Source organism: Muntiacus reevesi, chromosome 20, assembly GCF_963930625.1.
Source record: "Muntiacus reevesi chromosome 20, mMunRee1.1, whole genome shotgun sequence".
NCBI classification, from domain to species: Eukaryota; Metazoa; Chordata; class Mammalia; order Artiodactyla; family Cervidae; genus Muntiacus; species Muntiacus reevesi.
In genome coordinates, this window is record NC_089268.1 from 11,634,360 (window position 1) to 11,652,683 (window position 18,324).

General features: G+C 37.0%; 1 protein-coding gene across 7 annotated transcripts in view; it reads right to left on the reverse strand.

Annotated features, from left to right (window-relative positions):
- The window catches only part of FKBP5 (FKBP prolyl isomerase 5), a 113,658-nt gene that overhangs the window by 38,701 nt on the left and 56,633 nt on the right, over positions 1–18,324 (reverse strand). For all 7 annotated transcript variants that reach the window (XM_065912327.1, XM_065912321.1, XM_065912320.1 and 4 more), the window contains one exon: positions 13,295–13,439. In XM_065912327.1, coding sequence (XP_065768399.1) covers positions 13,295–13,439 — 145 coding nt within the window. The remainder of the gene's footprint in view (positions 1–13,294; positions 13,440–18,324) is intronic.

Genomic DNA, 18,324 nt, shown 5'->3' on the forward strand with positions numbered 1-18,324 from the left:
GTCATTCATTCCCTCCTTATAAGAAGCCACTGTTATATTTTCTTTTTGTATCTTTCCAGTGTGCACTGTTGCTTTTTAAAAAGTTTAAAACAAAAAGACAGCATACTATACATTCAGGTCAGAACTGCTTTTTCATTATATAGATTCTTATATACATATATTTTCATTATATATAAATATATGGCATTATAAAATGCTATAAATATGTTTATAATTTATATATGTGTGTATATATGCATATACACACACTTATATCTTTATTCATCAGTTGATAGGAGGATATGAATTTTAGGGGTTAAAAGTACAGCCTGCTTTAACTCCAGACTGTGTAGATTAGAATACCAGGTCTGCCCCATATTAGTTGTGTGACCTTGTACAAGTTTCCTTGTCTGCAAAATGTAGATAATAATAGTACTTGCCATATAGTTGTTGTAAGAATTCAAGTGCCTGGCATACGATATACACTGAATAAGGAACAGTCATCATCATCATCATCATAAATACATACTGACCTACTTCATTCTCAGTGACTTCAGAATATTCCAGTCACTCTACTCTAGAGAAACATTATTATCAACAGTACTCTAATAAGGATTTTTGTCCCTTATGTTTGCCTATTTTGTGCAAGTATATTTGGAGAGCAAATTCCTAGAAGTGCAAAGGTGATGTGCACTTTCAATTTGATAGATATTGCCCAACTGCCCTTCCAAAAGGGCTACATCAGTATATATGCCCACACATGGTTCCAAAGTGAAAACAGTCTACAATCTTCAGAAGAAATGTAAAGTCTGCTTCTTCACAGTCACTGATGCTCCTCAAAGACTGTGACTGGTTTTAGTGTGGTCCATATAGACCTTTTTAAACTCTCAACTCTGCTATTTTAAGACCAATAATACCTTATACCCTCTTTTATTGGAAAGAGAGGAAATCATTATATTGTGGGGGTACTACTATATATATGTTTAAGACATTTAGCCAATAATGAGGAGCAAAGGTCTGTCTAGGTTCTAAAAATTTGAAAGTGGCTGTTCCCTTCTTCCATCTAAGAAGCATGCAACGTAGTCTGGCTAGTGCAGCAGAAAAGACACATGCCCTGTTTTGCTTTTTTAAGTATATGGTGAACACCAACACAGAACACAAATAGTGGCTTTTGTCTTGGGCTGGGGATTGGAGCAATCAGCAAAAGCTTAATTCACAGATGATGTCTATGGTAGGCCTGAGAAGCTGGAAACAGCAGTCTGGCTATTAAATCCACAGGAGCCCCAAGCTATATAAATCATGTCTGTGCCTTTGGCTTTTCTTCTCATTCAGGAACATTTAAGTTTCTCTTACACAGAGCTTCAGATACTGAATGAAACATGCTGAGCAAAGAGCCAGCCTGATATGAACATGGATATGTTTCTAAAACTGTCCCTCTTGGGCCTCTTCATAAAAAACACTTCCCCAATTTAAAAAAAAACAACAAAAACTCATTATAGAACACTTGGAATATATATAAAAACATAGAGAATACAAGAAGGAAAAAAAATCTCTGCAATTTCAGCATCTGGGGTAAATTGTCAATTTCCTGGTTCATTTTCTTCCAATTGTGTATGTCTTTGTTTACATATTAAATTTTTGTAAATACAGTCTTAAAATTCTGGTCATAGTTTGATTTTGTAGCCTACTCTTTACACTTACATTATATGGGCATTTTTTTCTGTTAAAAGACAATATCTGAAAATATGACTTTTAATAAGTATATGCTATTTCATCTTTTGAATATGCCATACTTTCATTACTCTCCTAATAAACATTTAGACTTTTTAATAAAAGCCTCTCATCTGACTCATTAGGACCAAGGTTGTAGGTTAGTTTAAAATGTTGCTTTGAGTGAAGAATCATAAAAAGAACACATACATGATGTCAAACTTTTTTTAAACTTAAAACCTAGCAAGGTGTATTAATTCACTAATTCTGTGTTAGAAGGCCAAGGCCTTGTCTCTGAGTGTAATAAGAGTCCTATTTCATCTTCGCTATATAAATCACACTTACAGTATAGCACTTGCAATTTACAATGTGGATATCTTTAAAGTGGAGTAAGAGCTAGAAGACACTTGTGATCAGTATGTAGAATCCTTCTGGTAAAAATTTGTTCTGAATGGCCTACTTATTTCACCTGGCATTTACCCACCCCTAATTCAATAGCCATTTTAAAAAGACTTTTAGCAATTCACTTTAATAAGTCTTTCCAAAGATGTTCAACTTAGTTTTCATAGAAATAATTCCCCTTTCTTATTATATTACTTTCAGTGTTTCATATACTATTCTAAGGAAACTGCATAATTACAAAAAGGATACTGGATATAAGCAAGTTTAAAGTGATTCTTAGTAAGAATCTGAGAAAGAAAAAAGCGGGCCCTGATGTTTGGAAACTGCCTGACACAGCTTGGCCTTGGTGATTCTGAAATGGGCCCAGGGCACCCAGCTAGGCCATGCTATTCTCCTGTTGGACATAACAATCTCACAAAACATCAACATCGGACAGGGTTACTCTGAGACCATGAAAAAGTGAGACAAAAGAACACTTCAAAATTTTGTCTGAGCATGGACAAAAAACAAGGTCCCTGTGCAACCTACAAAATACCAAACATCCCCCTCTCCTGGTGACAGGAGTGACTGCCACTTCTCTACAGGTACAGCTCAAGCCTCACTCCAGTCAGCCCTCCTCCTAGCATAGGATCTGCTAAGATACCCAAAGAATCATCTGCATTCCCACAATATCAATCCAGAGCAAATCCCTTCTTCCTTAAACTCTTACCAAATCACCTAATACAAGCCCCAATCCTATAGGCCTTTTGAATAGTCTTACTGGGACACCCCCGGCTTCCCATGGTGTGCAGGCTATATGAGTAATAAATGCAACCTGTTCACTACAGTTGTGATCCTAGTGGTCTGTGGCTGAAGGACACTGATGACTCTTAGCTGGCTGAGGCAGAGTGCAGGGCCACACCAAAGAACAGGAAACAAGTGGCATCACTCAGCGTCTTTACAAGAAGAATGGAGAGCACCAGTTACCTTGGAGTTGGTTAAGCAAGCTCCTACCTATTTCCTCAGAACTGTTTCCTAAAAGCAGATTTACAGGGTCAAAGCAAAAACATTTTTAAGATTCTTGATTTTGGGGGATCTTTTGGTCTCTTTAGGGTCTTAATTATAGGTATAATACACCAAGAATATAAAAACACAATTTATTCTCCCACTTGTTCTGGACTTAGTTTTACTATTGCCAAGTACAATTGATCAATTTCAGCAGTCCTATTCTATTAGAAACAAAATATGAAACGAGAATATATACTTAAAACTCAGTATAAAAACAATGCACTGTACTTTTTTCTTCTTTCTGCAGAGCATTATATAATTTTTCTGATTAAAAAAAAAAAACAAAATATAGGTTCAATGTAGGTTCATCAGTTGTAACAAGTGTACCACCCTGGAGGGGGGGGTGTTGAAAAAAGGGAAAGACTAAATTGTGGTAAAGTACATAAAAATGACCATTTCAACCATTAAGTATACAGTTCAGTTAGGTATAGTCAAACTGTTGTGCGACCAATGTCCACAATTTTTCATCTTGCAACACTAGAACTCCACTCACTAAAACTCATTTCCTCCTGCCCCAAGTCTCTGGCAAGATTTCATTCTACTTTCTGTTTTATGAATTGGATTACTCTCAATTTCTCTAGATATTAGTGGGATCATGCACTATTTGTCTATTTGTGACTATATTATTTCAGTTAGTATAACGTCCTCAAGTTTCATCAGTTTTGTCTCATTTGAATAATACTCCATTGTACAGATATACCATTGTAAGTACATTAAGGCATTTTGTTTACCCACCCACAAACATTTGGGTGGCTTCCGGCTTTTGGCTATAATGAATAATGCTACAATCATGGGTGTACAAATATCTCTTTAGGATTCTGCTTTCAGTTCTTTTGGTATATACCAGGAAGTGGAATTGCTGGATCATAGGTTAACTTTTTCTTTGAGAAACTCCCATGCTGTTTTCCATAGTGGCTACACTATTTTACATTCCTACCAACAATGCACAATTTCTCCAAAACCATGCCAACACTTGAGGTGATATCTCATTGTGGTTTTGATTTGTATTTCTCTAATGATTCAGTGATGCAGAGCATCTTTTCATATGCTTGTAGTCCATTTGTATACCTTCTTTAGGGAAATTGTCTATTTAAGTCCAATGTCCATTTAAAAAATTTTTTGTATTGAAGGATAAATGCTTTACAGAATTTTGTTGTTTTCTGTCAAAGCTCAACATGAATCAGCCATGCTAAGTTGCTTCAGTCGTGTCCGACTCTGTGCGACCCCATAGACGGCAGCCCACCAGGCTGTGCTGTCCCTAGGATTCTCCAGGCAAGAACACTGGAGTGGGTTGCCATTTCCTTCTCCATGAATCAGCCATAGGCATACATATATCCCCTCCTTTGGAACCTCCCACCCATCTCCATTGTCCATTTTATAATCAGATTATTTGAGTGTTTTTTAGTTGCTGGATTATAGGAGTTCTTTTAAGATATTAACCCCTTGTCAGATACATGATTCACAAATATTTCTTTCCATTCTTTAAGCTGCCTTTTCAAATAGATTTTTAATTTTTTTCACTTTTATTTTTTATTTTTGGTTGTGCTGGGTCTTCATTGCTATGCGAGCTTTTCTCCAGCTGCAGCGAGAGGAGGTACTCTGTAGTTGCGATGGGCAGACTTCTCATTACAGTGGCTTCTCTTGTTGCGGAGCATGGACTCTAGGGTGCTCGGGCTTCAGTAGTTACAGTATGTGGACTCAGTAGTTGTGGCTTCCAGGCTCTGGAGCACAGCCTCAATAGCTGCGGCACACAGACTTAGCTGCTCTATGGCTTGTGGGATCCTCCCATACCAGGGATCAAACTTCCATCTCCTGTGTTGGCAGGCCGATGCCTTACCACTGAGCCACCAGGGAAGCCCTAGGCTGCCTTTTCACTCCATTACTGTATTCTTTGACACACAGAAGTTTTAAATTCTGATGTAGTCAATTTATGTATTTTTTACTTTTGCTGCCTTGCTTCTACTGTCTTATCCAAGAAATCACTGCCAAATCTAAAATCATAAAGCTTTCTTTCCAAGTTCTCTCCTAAAAAAAACTGTTTTATGTCTCATATTTAGGACTTTGATTCATTTTAATTTTTATATGTAATGTAAAGGTCTAACTTCATATTTTTGCATGTAAATGTCTAGTTTTCCAAGCATCAACTGTTTCCTTAATAAATGGTCTTGGCATCCTTGATAAAATTAATGACTAACTTTTAAATGTATGTTTACATGTGAAATCATTGATAATATTGACATTGTCTTTCTTCTTTTCATACTAAAGTTTTTCCTGTATACTTTTTCCTCATATTAATTTCATCTTATTTTTTTAATGTTTTATAAAAAAAAAAAGGACTCTGATAAATCATCCCCACTCCCTACCAAAAGGATACGATTATGAATTCAACAAACTAATTTATATGTTAAGATTCTTTTAAAGTGTTCATATGTCTTATGTTACATTCTGTTTTTGCCATTGCTCTAATTATTAAGAAAACTGATCACTGGATGATCTTTCCCCATCCTCATGACTTATCATTTCAAAAACAGGGAGAAAAAATAATGTTTTGGGACAGGCTTCATGGTCAACTCTGCCAGGCTAAACTGCTAGATACCTGAAGTCAGGAGTCATGTATTAATTATTTTTTTTCCCCAAAGAACTTAACACCACAATATTATACTTAATAAAGGAACACCATCCATGCTGCAATATCTACATGGAATTAAAAATCTGTTAGCTTCCCCTAGTCAACTTTCACCCATGCCTAAATCAGCTTCTCCTTAATATCCGCTCAGTGATGAAACTGGAAGCATTCTTCCTTCATTGGAAAGTACCAGGTAAAGCCAAAGAAAGTACTGAAAGTTTGTTGTCTTTCTGGCTCTCTCATTTTTGGGAAGGACAGAAAAATTGAATATTTTGGCCTAAAAGTTTCCCCTCCAAATCCTGAATGCTCCTAAACTGCATGTTAAAAAAAAAAAAAAAAGTAAACAGATGTTAAGACTATATTTACAGAGGAGCAAGAGTATCAATAGAAATTTAAAGGGAACATATGGCTAAACCACAAACCACCCACAGGAAGCTGGCTGCATGGTTACCCATTACTAGTAAGTGTATTTTACTAGCTGTAAAATGTTGTCAAGGCCTAAAATATGTTTAAAAGAAACAAACAGGGCAGGAACAGACGCAAACGTAGAGAGCAGACTTGTGGGCCTAGAGGGAGAAGGAGAAGGTGGGCCGGACTGAGATGGCAGCGCTGACATATACCCAGCACCAAGGATAAAGCAGCTGCCGAGTGGGGACCTGGGGCGCAGCGCGGGGAGCTCGCCGGGTGCCCTGTGACGGCCTGGAGGGCTGGGGTGCGGGAGGCGCAGGGGAAAGCGGCTCTATGTAGGTTTTAACTAACTTGATTGTGGTCATCATTTCACCATATATATGTATATCCAAAAATGAACATAAAACAGTAAAAAAAAAAAAAAAAGCCATTTCAAATAAAAATAAAACTAAACATAGGAACTAGGCCCCAACATCAAGCATGTAATAGCAATAATCTTGCTTTTAATAAACCTCATTAACCACGTCATTCCTGTAAGAAAAATGTCTGGTAGACAGCAGGCACGCAGTCAATTCTGCTGGACCAGGACCTACTTTGTTTCTGTACCTAGTTTGGGGCTAGTTTTAAACCTTAAGATCTAATATAACTTGAAAGAGTTGTGGCTCTGCCATAACTGTATAACCGGCTCTGCCACTTACTGTGTAACTTTGGGCTAATTATAACTTCAATAATAATTATTAGAACTACAAATAATAGTACTAATTATAACTTTGTGCTCTCGCTTTACCTGTTTCCTCATATGTAAACAAAAAACCAACTAAAAGAAAACTAAAATAGTTAATTATAGAAGGTACCTAAGACATTTTAAAAAATTGGTAAAGTGAATTTCATTAAAATTGAAAATTTTTGTTCTTTGAAAGACTGATTAAGAAAATGAAAAGGCAAAAAAAAAAAAAAGGAAAATGAAAAGGCAAGTTAAAGACTGGGAGGACACACTTGCAAAATACATATCTGATTAAGTGCTTGTCTTACTGGGTACAACTCAACGAGTACAAGATTTGAACAGATACTTCACAAAAGAAAATATACAAATGTACACTAAGCACAAGAACTCTCAGACCCTGCTGGTGGAAACGCAAAATGGTACAGCCACTTTGAAAACACAGTATGGTAGCATCTTATAAAGTTAAACATGCTTACCATTTGGTCAACAAGTCCACTCCTGGGTATTTACCCCAAAATAAATTTATCCAATATATCCACACAGACAGGTATGTGAATGTTCACTACACTAGTCACAATAGCCCCAAACTGGAAACAACTCCAATGTCCAGTTTTTTGAATGGATGAACAAATTGTAGTTTGTCCATACTTGTAAAATGCTAAATTTAACAAGTATGAATCTCAAAATCATTATGCTAAGTGAAAGAAGTCAAATGCCAAAGATGACATATGATTTCATTTATATGAATTTTTGGAAAACGCAAAACTGTAGTAACAGAAACCAGATTTGTGACTGCATGGCCCAGGAACTATAAGCAAATTTTCAGGGTGAGAAAACTGTTCTGTATCTTGATTGTGCTGGTGGTGGTCATATAACTATTACCCATCAAGCTATACCTTTAAAAGGGTGAGTTTTAATATATGTAAATAGTACCTCAATTAAAAAAAAAAAAAACTCAATCTTAGGCACAGATGTTATTATGACTAACTGCCACCTAAACTATACTAAATAGATTGTACAAAAAAATCTAAAATATACTCAGGAGTGACTGAGTTACTTGAAGATGGCAAGATTGGGAATTTCCCGCTATTAAAAAAAAGGGAGCATTCCAGAGCAAAACTGAATGTAATTATAAAAAAGTAAAATTACATTTATGAATTCTTGAATTGTCCCTATAAATTTTAAATACCTCACACTTAAGTAACAGTAGGGGTTTCCCTGATGGCTCAGTGGCAAAGAATCTGCCTGCCAATGCAGGGGACCTGGGTTTGACCCCTGGTCCCGTGTGCCATGAGGCAACTAAGCCCCGCGCACAACACTGAGCCTGTGCTCTACAGCTTTGGAGCCACAACTACCGAGCCCGCGTGCCGCAACTACCGAGCCCGCGTGCTGCAACTGCTGAAGCCCGCGTGCCGCAACTACCGAGCCCGCGTGCAACTACCGAGCCCGCGTGCCGCAACTACCGAGCCCGCGTGCAGCAACTACCGAGCCCGCGTGCTGCAACTGCTGAAGCCTGTGCACCGTAGAGCTCTGCAACAAGAGAAGCCACTGCAAAGAAAAGCCAGCACACCACAATGAGAGAGCAGCCCTCGCTCAGCTCAACTAGAGAAAAGTCCATGCAGCAACAAAGACCTAGCACAGCCAAAAATAAATAAATTTTTAAAAAAATCTTAAAAAAAAGAATAGGATTGATGTGAGGATTAAATGAGATAATGCATATAAGCCCTTTGCCTTGCACTGCAAGTCCTAGAAAGTATTCGATATTAGTCTTTCAACATATACTTTCTCCCTTTTACCCCACTATGCTAATGAATGACAATAAACATGGATCATGATGCATCTAATGAAATTAGGTTAACGTTAAAGGCAGATCCACTCACATTTACTCCATTACGCTTTACTCTCAACAGTAAGAATAGTAATGTCAAAAATCCAAAATGACTGGTTTGTCTTCTCAAATTGAGGGAAGAAAATAAGAGATAGGATTTTTATCTTCATAATTCCCAACTGTGTTTACTCATATACCAAGAACACCACCAAAGACAACTTCACTGAAATAGCCTTTTTATCAAAAATCACCAGATCTTCATAGGGGTAGGTAAGGAATGAGTGAAGTGTTAGTGTCCTTAGATTTACTTATAAGAACAGAGACAGGTATAATTATTGCAGCCCCTGAACCCATCTCTTCCCAATTTTAGTGATAGCATATTTGCTGGAGGGAGAGGGAAAGAACAAAAGCCCTATTACAGAAGTATACTTGAAAATCCTGAGTCATTCTTATTTTAGCTTTTTTAAAGATGGGTTATGGAACAGTCCTCGGGATTCAGAATATGTAATAAAGATTTAGTTTAAAAAATTCAATGAGGGAAACCATCATTGTTTCATTCTAATTTCTGTAACATACTCTGTAGTGGTAATAACCAGCTGTCTTAGATTGTTCCAGTTCTTGTTTTTCCAGACTTTCTGGGGCTAAAAAAGATGCTTAAGCATTGTTTCAAAAGGTCTATATGCAAGCATAGTAAACAGGAGTGAGGACCCAAACTGCTGTAACACAGTTCTTGCCCCTCCATTGTAAAGCCAGCCAGTAAGTCCAGTACATAAGGGATCAAGAGAGTTCACTGAACAATATTTATGCTGCAGTCCATTTGTATTATTTTTCTTCATTATGATGAAGTAGTTGCTGCCATAACATATAGGTATAAAACTAAGCTGCCTAGCCAATGTTTGTTTTAAAGGCAACTGAACACATTATGTTATAGAAGTTTTACCACAGTGATACTGCTCTAGCCTCATATTCCTAATTATCATCTTCAGGGGTCCTTCTAAAGGTTTTTGTTTTTGTGTTGCATTTAATCCTTTACAGTTTTTGTCCCTGTACTCTTTACAGAATATACAAGAATAGAATCTCAAACTCAGAACTAATCTTAAAGCTCTTCTACAGACGCTTCTTTTTGTAAGAGCAGGGAAGGTTAGGTGACCTATTCATGTTAACCTACCACAGGGAAGAACAAAGACAGGAACCCTGGCTTCCTAACACCCAGCTGGATGCACTCCCCATGAGACCATGACCTCTAGATAGGTGTGCCGAAGGTACCACGTCAACTGAGAGCTGCCTCTTCTCTGCTCAAAATTCCAGGAAACATAAAAAACTGTCCAAAAGTCTGTTCTTTATATCTCCACTGCTGTCCTGTAGATAGGTTCATCAGCACCATCTTTCTAGATTCCATATATATGAGTTAATATATGGTATTTGTCTTTCTCTGACTTACTTCACTCTGTATAATGGGCTCTATGTTCATCCACCTCATTAGAACCAACTCAAATGCATTCCTTTTTATAGCTGAGTAATACTCCAATGTGTATATGTGCCACAATTTCTTTATCCATTCATCTCTTGATGAACATTTAGGTTGCTTTCATGTCCTAGCTGTTGTAAAGTGCTGCAATGAACACTGGGGTTCTATTTTATGGAAATAGAGTCTTTTCAATTATGGTTTCCTCAGGGTATATGCCCAGTAGTGGTTTTATTCCTAGTTTTTAAAGGAATCTTCATACTGTTCGCCATAGTGGCTGTATCAATTTGCATTCCCACCACAGTGCAAGATGGTTCCCTTTTCTCCAAACCCTCTCCAGCATTTACTGCTTGTGGACTTTTTGATGATGGCCATTCTGACCGGTGTGAGGTGATACCTCATTGTAGTTTTGATTTGCATTTCTCTAATAATAAGCCATGTTCAGCATGCTTTCGTGTACTTATTAGCCATCTGTATGTCTTCTTTGGAGAAATGTCTGTTTAAGTCTTCTGCCTACTTTCTGATTAGGTTGTTTGTTTTTCTGTTTTTGAGCTTCATTAGCTACTTGCATATTTTGGAGATTAGTTCTTTGTCAGTTGTTTCATCTGTTATTAATTTCTCCTGTTCTGAAGGTCGTCTTTTTACCTTGCTGATAGTTTCCTTCATTGTCTAAAAGCTTCTAAGTTTAATTAGGTCCCATTTGTTTATTTTTGTTTTAATTTCCATTACTTTCACCACAGTGCACTTTACTGAGAAAATCTGGGTACAGAAGGTGGTTGTATAAATTCTCAGCAATTCTTCAGTCTACTTGCAAAGATAACTGCTGACAGAAGCCCTATTACCTTAAACCTACCAACTTCAAGACAGACATTCAAAGGGGGAGCAGTGGGAACAAAGAGGTCTGATGAGGCCATTTACTCCGGGGTCTTCTCAATTAAACAATGATGCCACAGTCATGCTGGTGGCCCTGGAGGTTCATATCCCTACATCAGCAAGAATGAAAAAATGTTTAACCATTGTCACTTTCTGCTATGTTAAGAAAAAAAATCTGTACTTGACTGTGATTGCTGTCTTACTAAATACAAGATTAATCTCCCATGAGCCATCAACTCACTGAGGACCCAAAGGAGAAGTGGGCAGTGACCCAGCCAGCATTAGAGCTTGAAGACAGGACTGTTGGACAGGAAGCAGAAGTCGCCATGACATACAAATGCCTATGGGTACAAGGAACGCAGAAACTCAGAAAGAATTTAACTCCTTAGTTACTTGCTATTTCCCTTCCCAGATCCTTGCTTAGCTAGCAACTAACGTGTAGAGTCGGAAAAAAGAATGAAATTATTCAAAACTGAGGCATGCTGGTGAATGGGATGGGAGGGGATTGCCTCCCTTCTCCTACACTTGGCCTGGGAACAAACTAAAATCTGCTCTATCTGTGACAGATAAAGCTAAAAGGACTTTGTAATTCAGCCACTAACTTCCAACAAGTCACATGGTCCACGAAGTTCAATTTGATGTATGGGCTATTATTTTTCCAAGATTGAAAAAAAAAAAAAAAGAATACTATACTAACTGAAGACGTTTAAAAGTATTTATAAAGAAATTAGTAAAAAATCACATTTAAGATTTTCAAATAGTGGTTCTCAACTTTTTTCCTTAGGACCTTATTACATCTTTACCAGTTCATTTAAAATAACAATAGATTCATATGTTAGCATAAGTTATTTTTATGGAAAATAATTTCCCCCAAACAAACAAACAAAAAAAACAGTGAGAAGAGTGGTGTTGTTTTATAATTGTTACAAATGTAAAATGTGTCTGACAAAAAAAGACAATCTGATTCTCATAAATACTTTTGGATTCATCTACTGCAACGGCAAGTTTTGGTTGAAGTATATGGAAAAAATCCAAATCCACAAAGGTAATAGAAAAGACAGGAGTTTTTTTTAACAGCCTTTTCAGATAATCATGAATATAATCATCTGATACTACATTAAAATTGGACAGATATTAGTTTCATAAAGGTCAGGTCCAATGTGGAATCTGAGATCATATCAATGAACTTTTCATATGATGTTACATTAAAATCCACTGGTCTAACTTACACATCCAATGGACCTTTTACTCATGAGTGACTTCGGTAACATCTTGCATGGGTCCCTGGGAAAACACTGTTCACTGAGTCACACAATCTTCCGAAAGTTAACACTTTCATTGTATCACATCTTAAAGCATACTCATTCACACTCACTGATCTCATCAGAAGCCTTTCACGTCTGGGAAGCTGTCCAGCTCTGAGCAGCAAATACACATTTTCCCAAACTGCCCTTCTCACTTGGAAACTCAATGGTAAGAAATGTTGTCACTTGTCCTGGAAGTGACAGGCTCACGGCATTAATCTGCAAGAAATTATCTTCCAAATACAGAATAGTCAAGTCTGAATAATCACAGCTTGCCCTTTCAAATAAAAATGATGCTTCACAGAAACAATTCAGCCAGTTCAGTTCTCAACCAAAAGTGCACAAGTGCTTCCCCTTGAGATAACCTCTCTGTGTGCTGGGGGAGGAGGGGGGTGGTGTGGCGGGACCGGGGGTGGGGTTGCCGAAATGCTTTGTGTGTGCTTTCCCATCTGTCTCAAAATACCAATACAATGTGAAACTCAACGATTAGGGTTTAATAAAATTAATATTTTTTTACACCGTATCAAGGACATTCTTAAGTGAAACTGGCCTTCCTCCTTCTTTCTTCTTTAAGCAGTGCGGACAGGAAGAACACACTACTACTAGTGTAGTCTGATGTCACTGCCTAGATTCGCGCTGAGGCTCCAGCAGCTTTTCACCACTGCAGCTTAGAACCATCAGTGCAAATGTCAACACAGTAAAAGTAATATATAACATCTTAGTATTTGAAAACAATTTTGACACTATGGACCCCCAGAAGAATCTCAGAGACCCCACAGGCATCCATGGACCGCACTTTGATAACTACTGCTCCAAAATATCTTCACTTTTGGCAAGGATAAGATCCACTAGCTCCCACATAATATAAACAGCAATAAATCTAAGCAAATCACAACTCAAAAAAAAAAAAAAAAAAATACCCTCTTACCTTTGCCAAGACTAAAGACAAATGGTTCATTTCTATCATGACTGGAATCAAACTTCTTTCCATTTGACAATTTCCCTTTGTAATGGACATAAACTTTGTCTCCAATCATTGGTGTTTCCTCACTATTTCCCACTCTTTTGACAATCTAGGAAAGACAAGCGTCAAGAAAAAAGGAGGTTAAACACTTTACTTTTAATCAGAGAATAAAAATGTCACACAGTCCATGCCACATCATGCAGGCAGATTTGTAAACAAATGTCTGTCCTTTCTAAAGGCCTCCCTCCCAGTTCTTGCAAAAACCTTCACTGTTAGAAAACTGTCCTATACCACTAAATATTTAATACTATATTTAATTGTACTGTTAACCACACTATTCTCTCAAAATAATAAACCAATAGAGCTTGTTTTATTGGTTTAATGCCCCCTGTTTTAACACTAAAATCTCTGAAAACACAGAGCTAGTTCATGTACAAACTGAATTAGGCCCAAAAGATTAGTGGACTTTCAAAAACATTCAAAAGTAAGTCTGAAGCAAAGTTTCAAAGGTAAGATTTTTACTTCTCTCTTTTGCTAAAAACATTAGCTTTTGACTAGATTCCATTAGTTTGGTTTTATTTCAAAAGCCCAATTTTCTGATATAACAGGTTATATTTCCTACTATCTGAAGAATATGCAATGTGTGAAAATAAAAAAATAAAGTTTGATATGATACTGAAAAACTTGTGTTCTAGTAAAGGAAATGCCAGAAAGTTCCAAGTTGAAAAATATTTAACTATCATAAAACCAGTATATTTATTTTGTTCTTGGCAGAGCAAGACACTAATAGAGTTGGTCAAGTTCTGGGAAAAGAAAATCAAATCCAGGCATGTGGTGTATAATTTATTCTGTCAATCATTTATGCCAAATTAATCATTTTTGCTAGATAACAGAGGATGGTAATTAAACATCTTTTGTGGGGAAAGGTCTGAGTTTTTATCTGAAGAATTATTTGCTCCTGAATTCTTTTCTTGAGATATAACCTCCTTGTTCCACCCTCATATCATCACATAAACACTGTGAACTAAGATTCCACAACTTTCTTAGTTCAAAAGCCCAGACATTCTAAATGAAAGAAAAAAAAATTATTGCAACTTCATAAAAAACTGAACCTAATGAATTCAGTAAAGTTGCAGGATTACAAACTCAACATACAGAAATAAGTTGTGTCTCTACACACAACAAAATATCTGAAGAGGAAATACTGTAGACAAAACAATCCCAGAAATGCAAATGAATCAAAGCGGCAATTATCAGAAAGACAGAAATCACAAGTGTCCGTAAGGATGCGGAGAAAAGGGAGCCCTTGTGCATTGTTGGTGGGAATACATACTGGTAGTGCCATCATGAAAAGCAGTATGGAGGTTCCTCAAAATACTAAAAGTAGAACTACCATGTGATCCTACAATTCCACAAAAGAAATGAAAGGTATTTACACAAAAGAAATGAAAATACTAACTGAAAAAAGATATATGCAACACCATGTTCACTGCAGCATTATTACATTAGCCAAGATAGGAAAACAGCCTATGTTCACTGATAAGCGAATGCATAAAGAAAAAAAAAATACACATAAATGATGACTTCCCTGATGGTCCAGTGGCTAAGACTACATGCTCCCAAAGCAGGGAACCGGGGTTCAATCCCTGATCAGAGAACAAGATCTTGCATGCCACAACTAAGTCCCAGCACAGTCAAATAAATAAATAAACATTAAATATATATAAGTATGTTTGTATACACACACAATGGACTATTATTCAGTCATAAAAAAAAGAATTAAATCTTGCCATTTGTAACATGGATGGACCTTGAGGACACTATGCTAAGTGAGACAAGTCAGACACAGAAAAACAAATACCATATGACCTCACTTACACATGGAATCCAAAAAAAGAAAAACCACCACCAAATTTACAGATACACAGAACGGAAACAGACTGGTGGTTGTCAGAGCTCAGAGTCTGAGGGGAAGGTGGGAGAGATGGGCAAAGGGAGGCAAAAGATACAAAATAAATGAGCCATGTATGTAATGCACAGCATGGTGTGACAGCTAATAATACTGTGATGCCTACTTGAAAGCTGCTATGAGAATAGATCTAAAAAGTTCTCATCACAAAAAATTTTTTAAACTATGTATGGTGAGAAATATTAACTAGACTTACTGTGGTGACGATTTCATAATATATACCAATGTCAAATCATTATGTTGCACACCTGAAACTAATAAACTGTTAAATATCAATTATACCTCAATAAAACTCAAATAGCATCAAAAACTATAAAATAGTTAGGAATAAATTTAATTGAGGAGGTAGAAGATTTGTACACTGAAAACTGTATGATTCTAATGAAAGGAACTGAAGAAGACACACATAAATGGAAAGGTAGCCTATGTTCATGAATCACGAGAATTAAAGATGTTAAAATGTCCATACTACTGAAAGACATCTACAGATTCAATATCAAAATTTCCCATGGTATTTTTCACAGAAATAGAAGAAAATGCTAACATTCGTTAAGGCCCATGAAAGACCCCAAATAGCCAGAACAACTGCAAGAAAAAATCTGGAGGCATATTTCCTGATTTCAAACTATATTACAAAGCTACAGTAATAAGTACAGACACGTGGACCAATGGAACAGAATCAAGAATCCAAAAATAAACCCCAGCATACACAGTTAATCCTATTTGACAAGGGAGCCAAGAATACTCAATGAGGAACAGATAATCTCTTCAATAAAAAGTGCAAGGGAACTGGATAACCCTATGAAGAATAAAATTGGACCCCTATCTTACACCACTCACAAAACCTAACTCAAAATCAATGACAGACTTAAAACATAAGATCTGAAACTACATAAAACATGTAAAAGAAAACAAGGGGAAAACCTCCTTGATATTAACCTTGGTGGCCATTTTTTTGGATATGACACCAAAAGCACAAGCAACAAAAATAAATAAGTAGAACATCAAACTAAAAAGGTTCTGCACAGCAAAGGAAACAATCACCAAAATGAAGAGGCAACCTATGGGGTGGGAGAAAATATCTACAAACCATATATTTGATATCCAAAATATATATGGATAACTCATGGTTATTATCAAAAAAATTAACAAATAACAACTGTTAATAGCATTTGGAGAAAAGGAAACCCTTGTGCACCACTGACAGCGATGTAAACTGGGCCAGCCACTATGAAGAATAGTATGAACTTTCCTCAAAAAAGTAAAACTAGAACTACCATATGATCCAGCAATTCCACTTTGGGGTATAAATCCAAAGGAAATGAAAATTACTATCTCAAAGAAATAATGAATAAAGATGTGGTACATACATGTACTGTGTTGTTAGTCACTCAGTTGTGTCTGACCCCATAGACTGTAGCCCTCCAGGCTCCTCTGTCCATGGGTTTCCCAGGCAACAATTCTGAAGCAGGTTAGTTATTTCCTTCCCCAGGGGATCTTCCCAACACAGGGATCAAACCTGGATCTCCTGCATTGCAGGCAGATTCTTCACCATATGAGCCACTAGGGAAACCCACATATATGTATAACAGAATATTATTCATTCATGAGACAGAAGGAAACCATACCATTTGTGACAACATGGATGTACTTTGAGGACATTATGCTAAGTGAAGTTAGAGAAACACATAATTGTGTGATATCACATATATGTGAGTCAAGGCTATGGTTTTTCCAGTGGTCATGTATGGATGTGAGAGTTGGACCATTAAAGAAAGCTGAGTGCTGAAGAATTAATGCTTCTGAACTGTGGTGTTGAAGAAGACTCTTGAGAGTCCCTTGGACTGAAAGGAGATCCAACCAGTCCATCCTAAAGGAGATCAGTCCTGGGTTTTCACTGAATGACTGATGCTGAAGCTGAAACTCCAATACTTTGGCCACCTGATGTGAAGAGCTGACTCATTTGAAAAGACCCTGATGCTGGGAAAGATTGAGGGCAGGAGAATGGGACGACAGAGGATGAGATGGCTGGATGGCATCACCGACTCGATGGGCATGAGTTTGAGTAAACTCCGGGAGTTGGTGATGGACAGGGAGGCCTGGCATGCTGTGGTTCATTGGGTCACAAAGAGTCGGACACGACTGAGCGACTGAACTGAACATATATGTGAAATCTAAAAAAGCTGAATTCACAGAAACAAAGCAGAATGATGACTGCCAGGGAAAGGGCATGGTGGAAAATGAGGAGATGGTGGTCAAAGGCTACAAACTTCCAAGTCATAACATGAATTAAATTCTCGAGATCTAATGTACAGAATGGTGAATGTAATTAACAACAGTGTATTATATACTTGAGAGTTGCTAAGAGAATAGATCTTAAATGTTCTCCCCACAAAAAAGAAATGATAATTATCTGAGGTGAGGAAGGAGCTAACTAACCCTTTTGTGGTAGTAATTTTGAAACATTTAAATGTATCAAATCATCACATTATACACCTTAAACTTACATAATGTTATATTTCAATTTTATCTCAATACAGCTGGGAAACAGTTATAATTTAAAAACTAAAGAGCTAATTAAAAAAAAAAAAAAAAAACAGCAGAATCATTACTGCCCTTTTAGGGCTCAAGGTGGAAAAAATGTTTCCAAAAACGTTAATCTAAGAGAAATCTCACAATATTCTGAAAAGTGCTCATGTTCATGAACTGCATGCGGTACTGGGGAGCCTGGGCTGCCTGAGGCAGCTGCATTTCTAGGACTATAACCAAGTAACTGGTCCGATGGTGTGAGGGGCACCCAGGGAGTCAGCGCTGTTCACATCCACAAGTAATACTGTGGTGTCACTTCAGGCTTCCCCAACAAGTTGAGTTTAGTGCCTAAATCTGGAGTTGTCTTAAGAATACAATCTAGTCTCAATTCAGTTTAAAAATGTAAGCTCCATAAAGAAATTTTATATTACTGGGCTAGTTTCTGATTTCTCAGATCGGCCTTGGTCTTAAAAAAAAAAAAATTATATATATATAT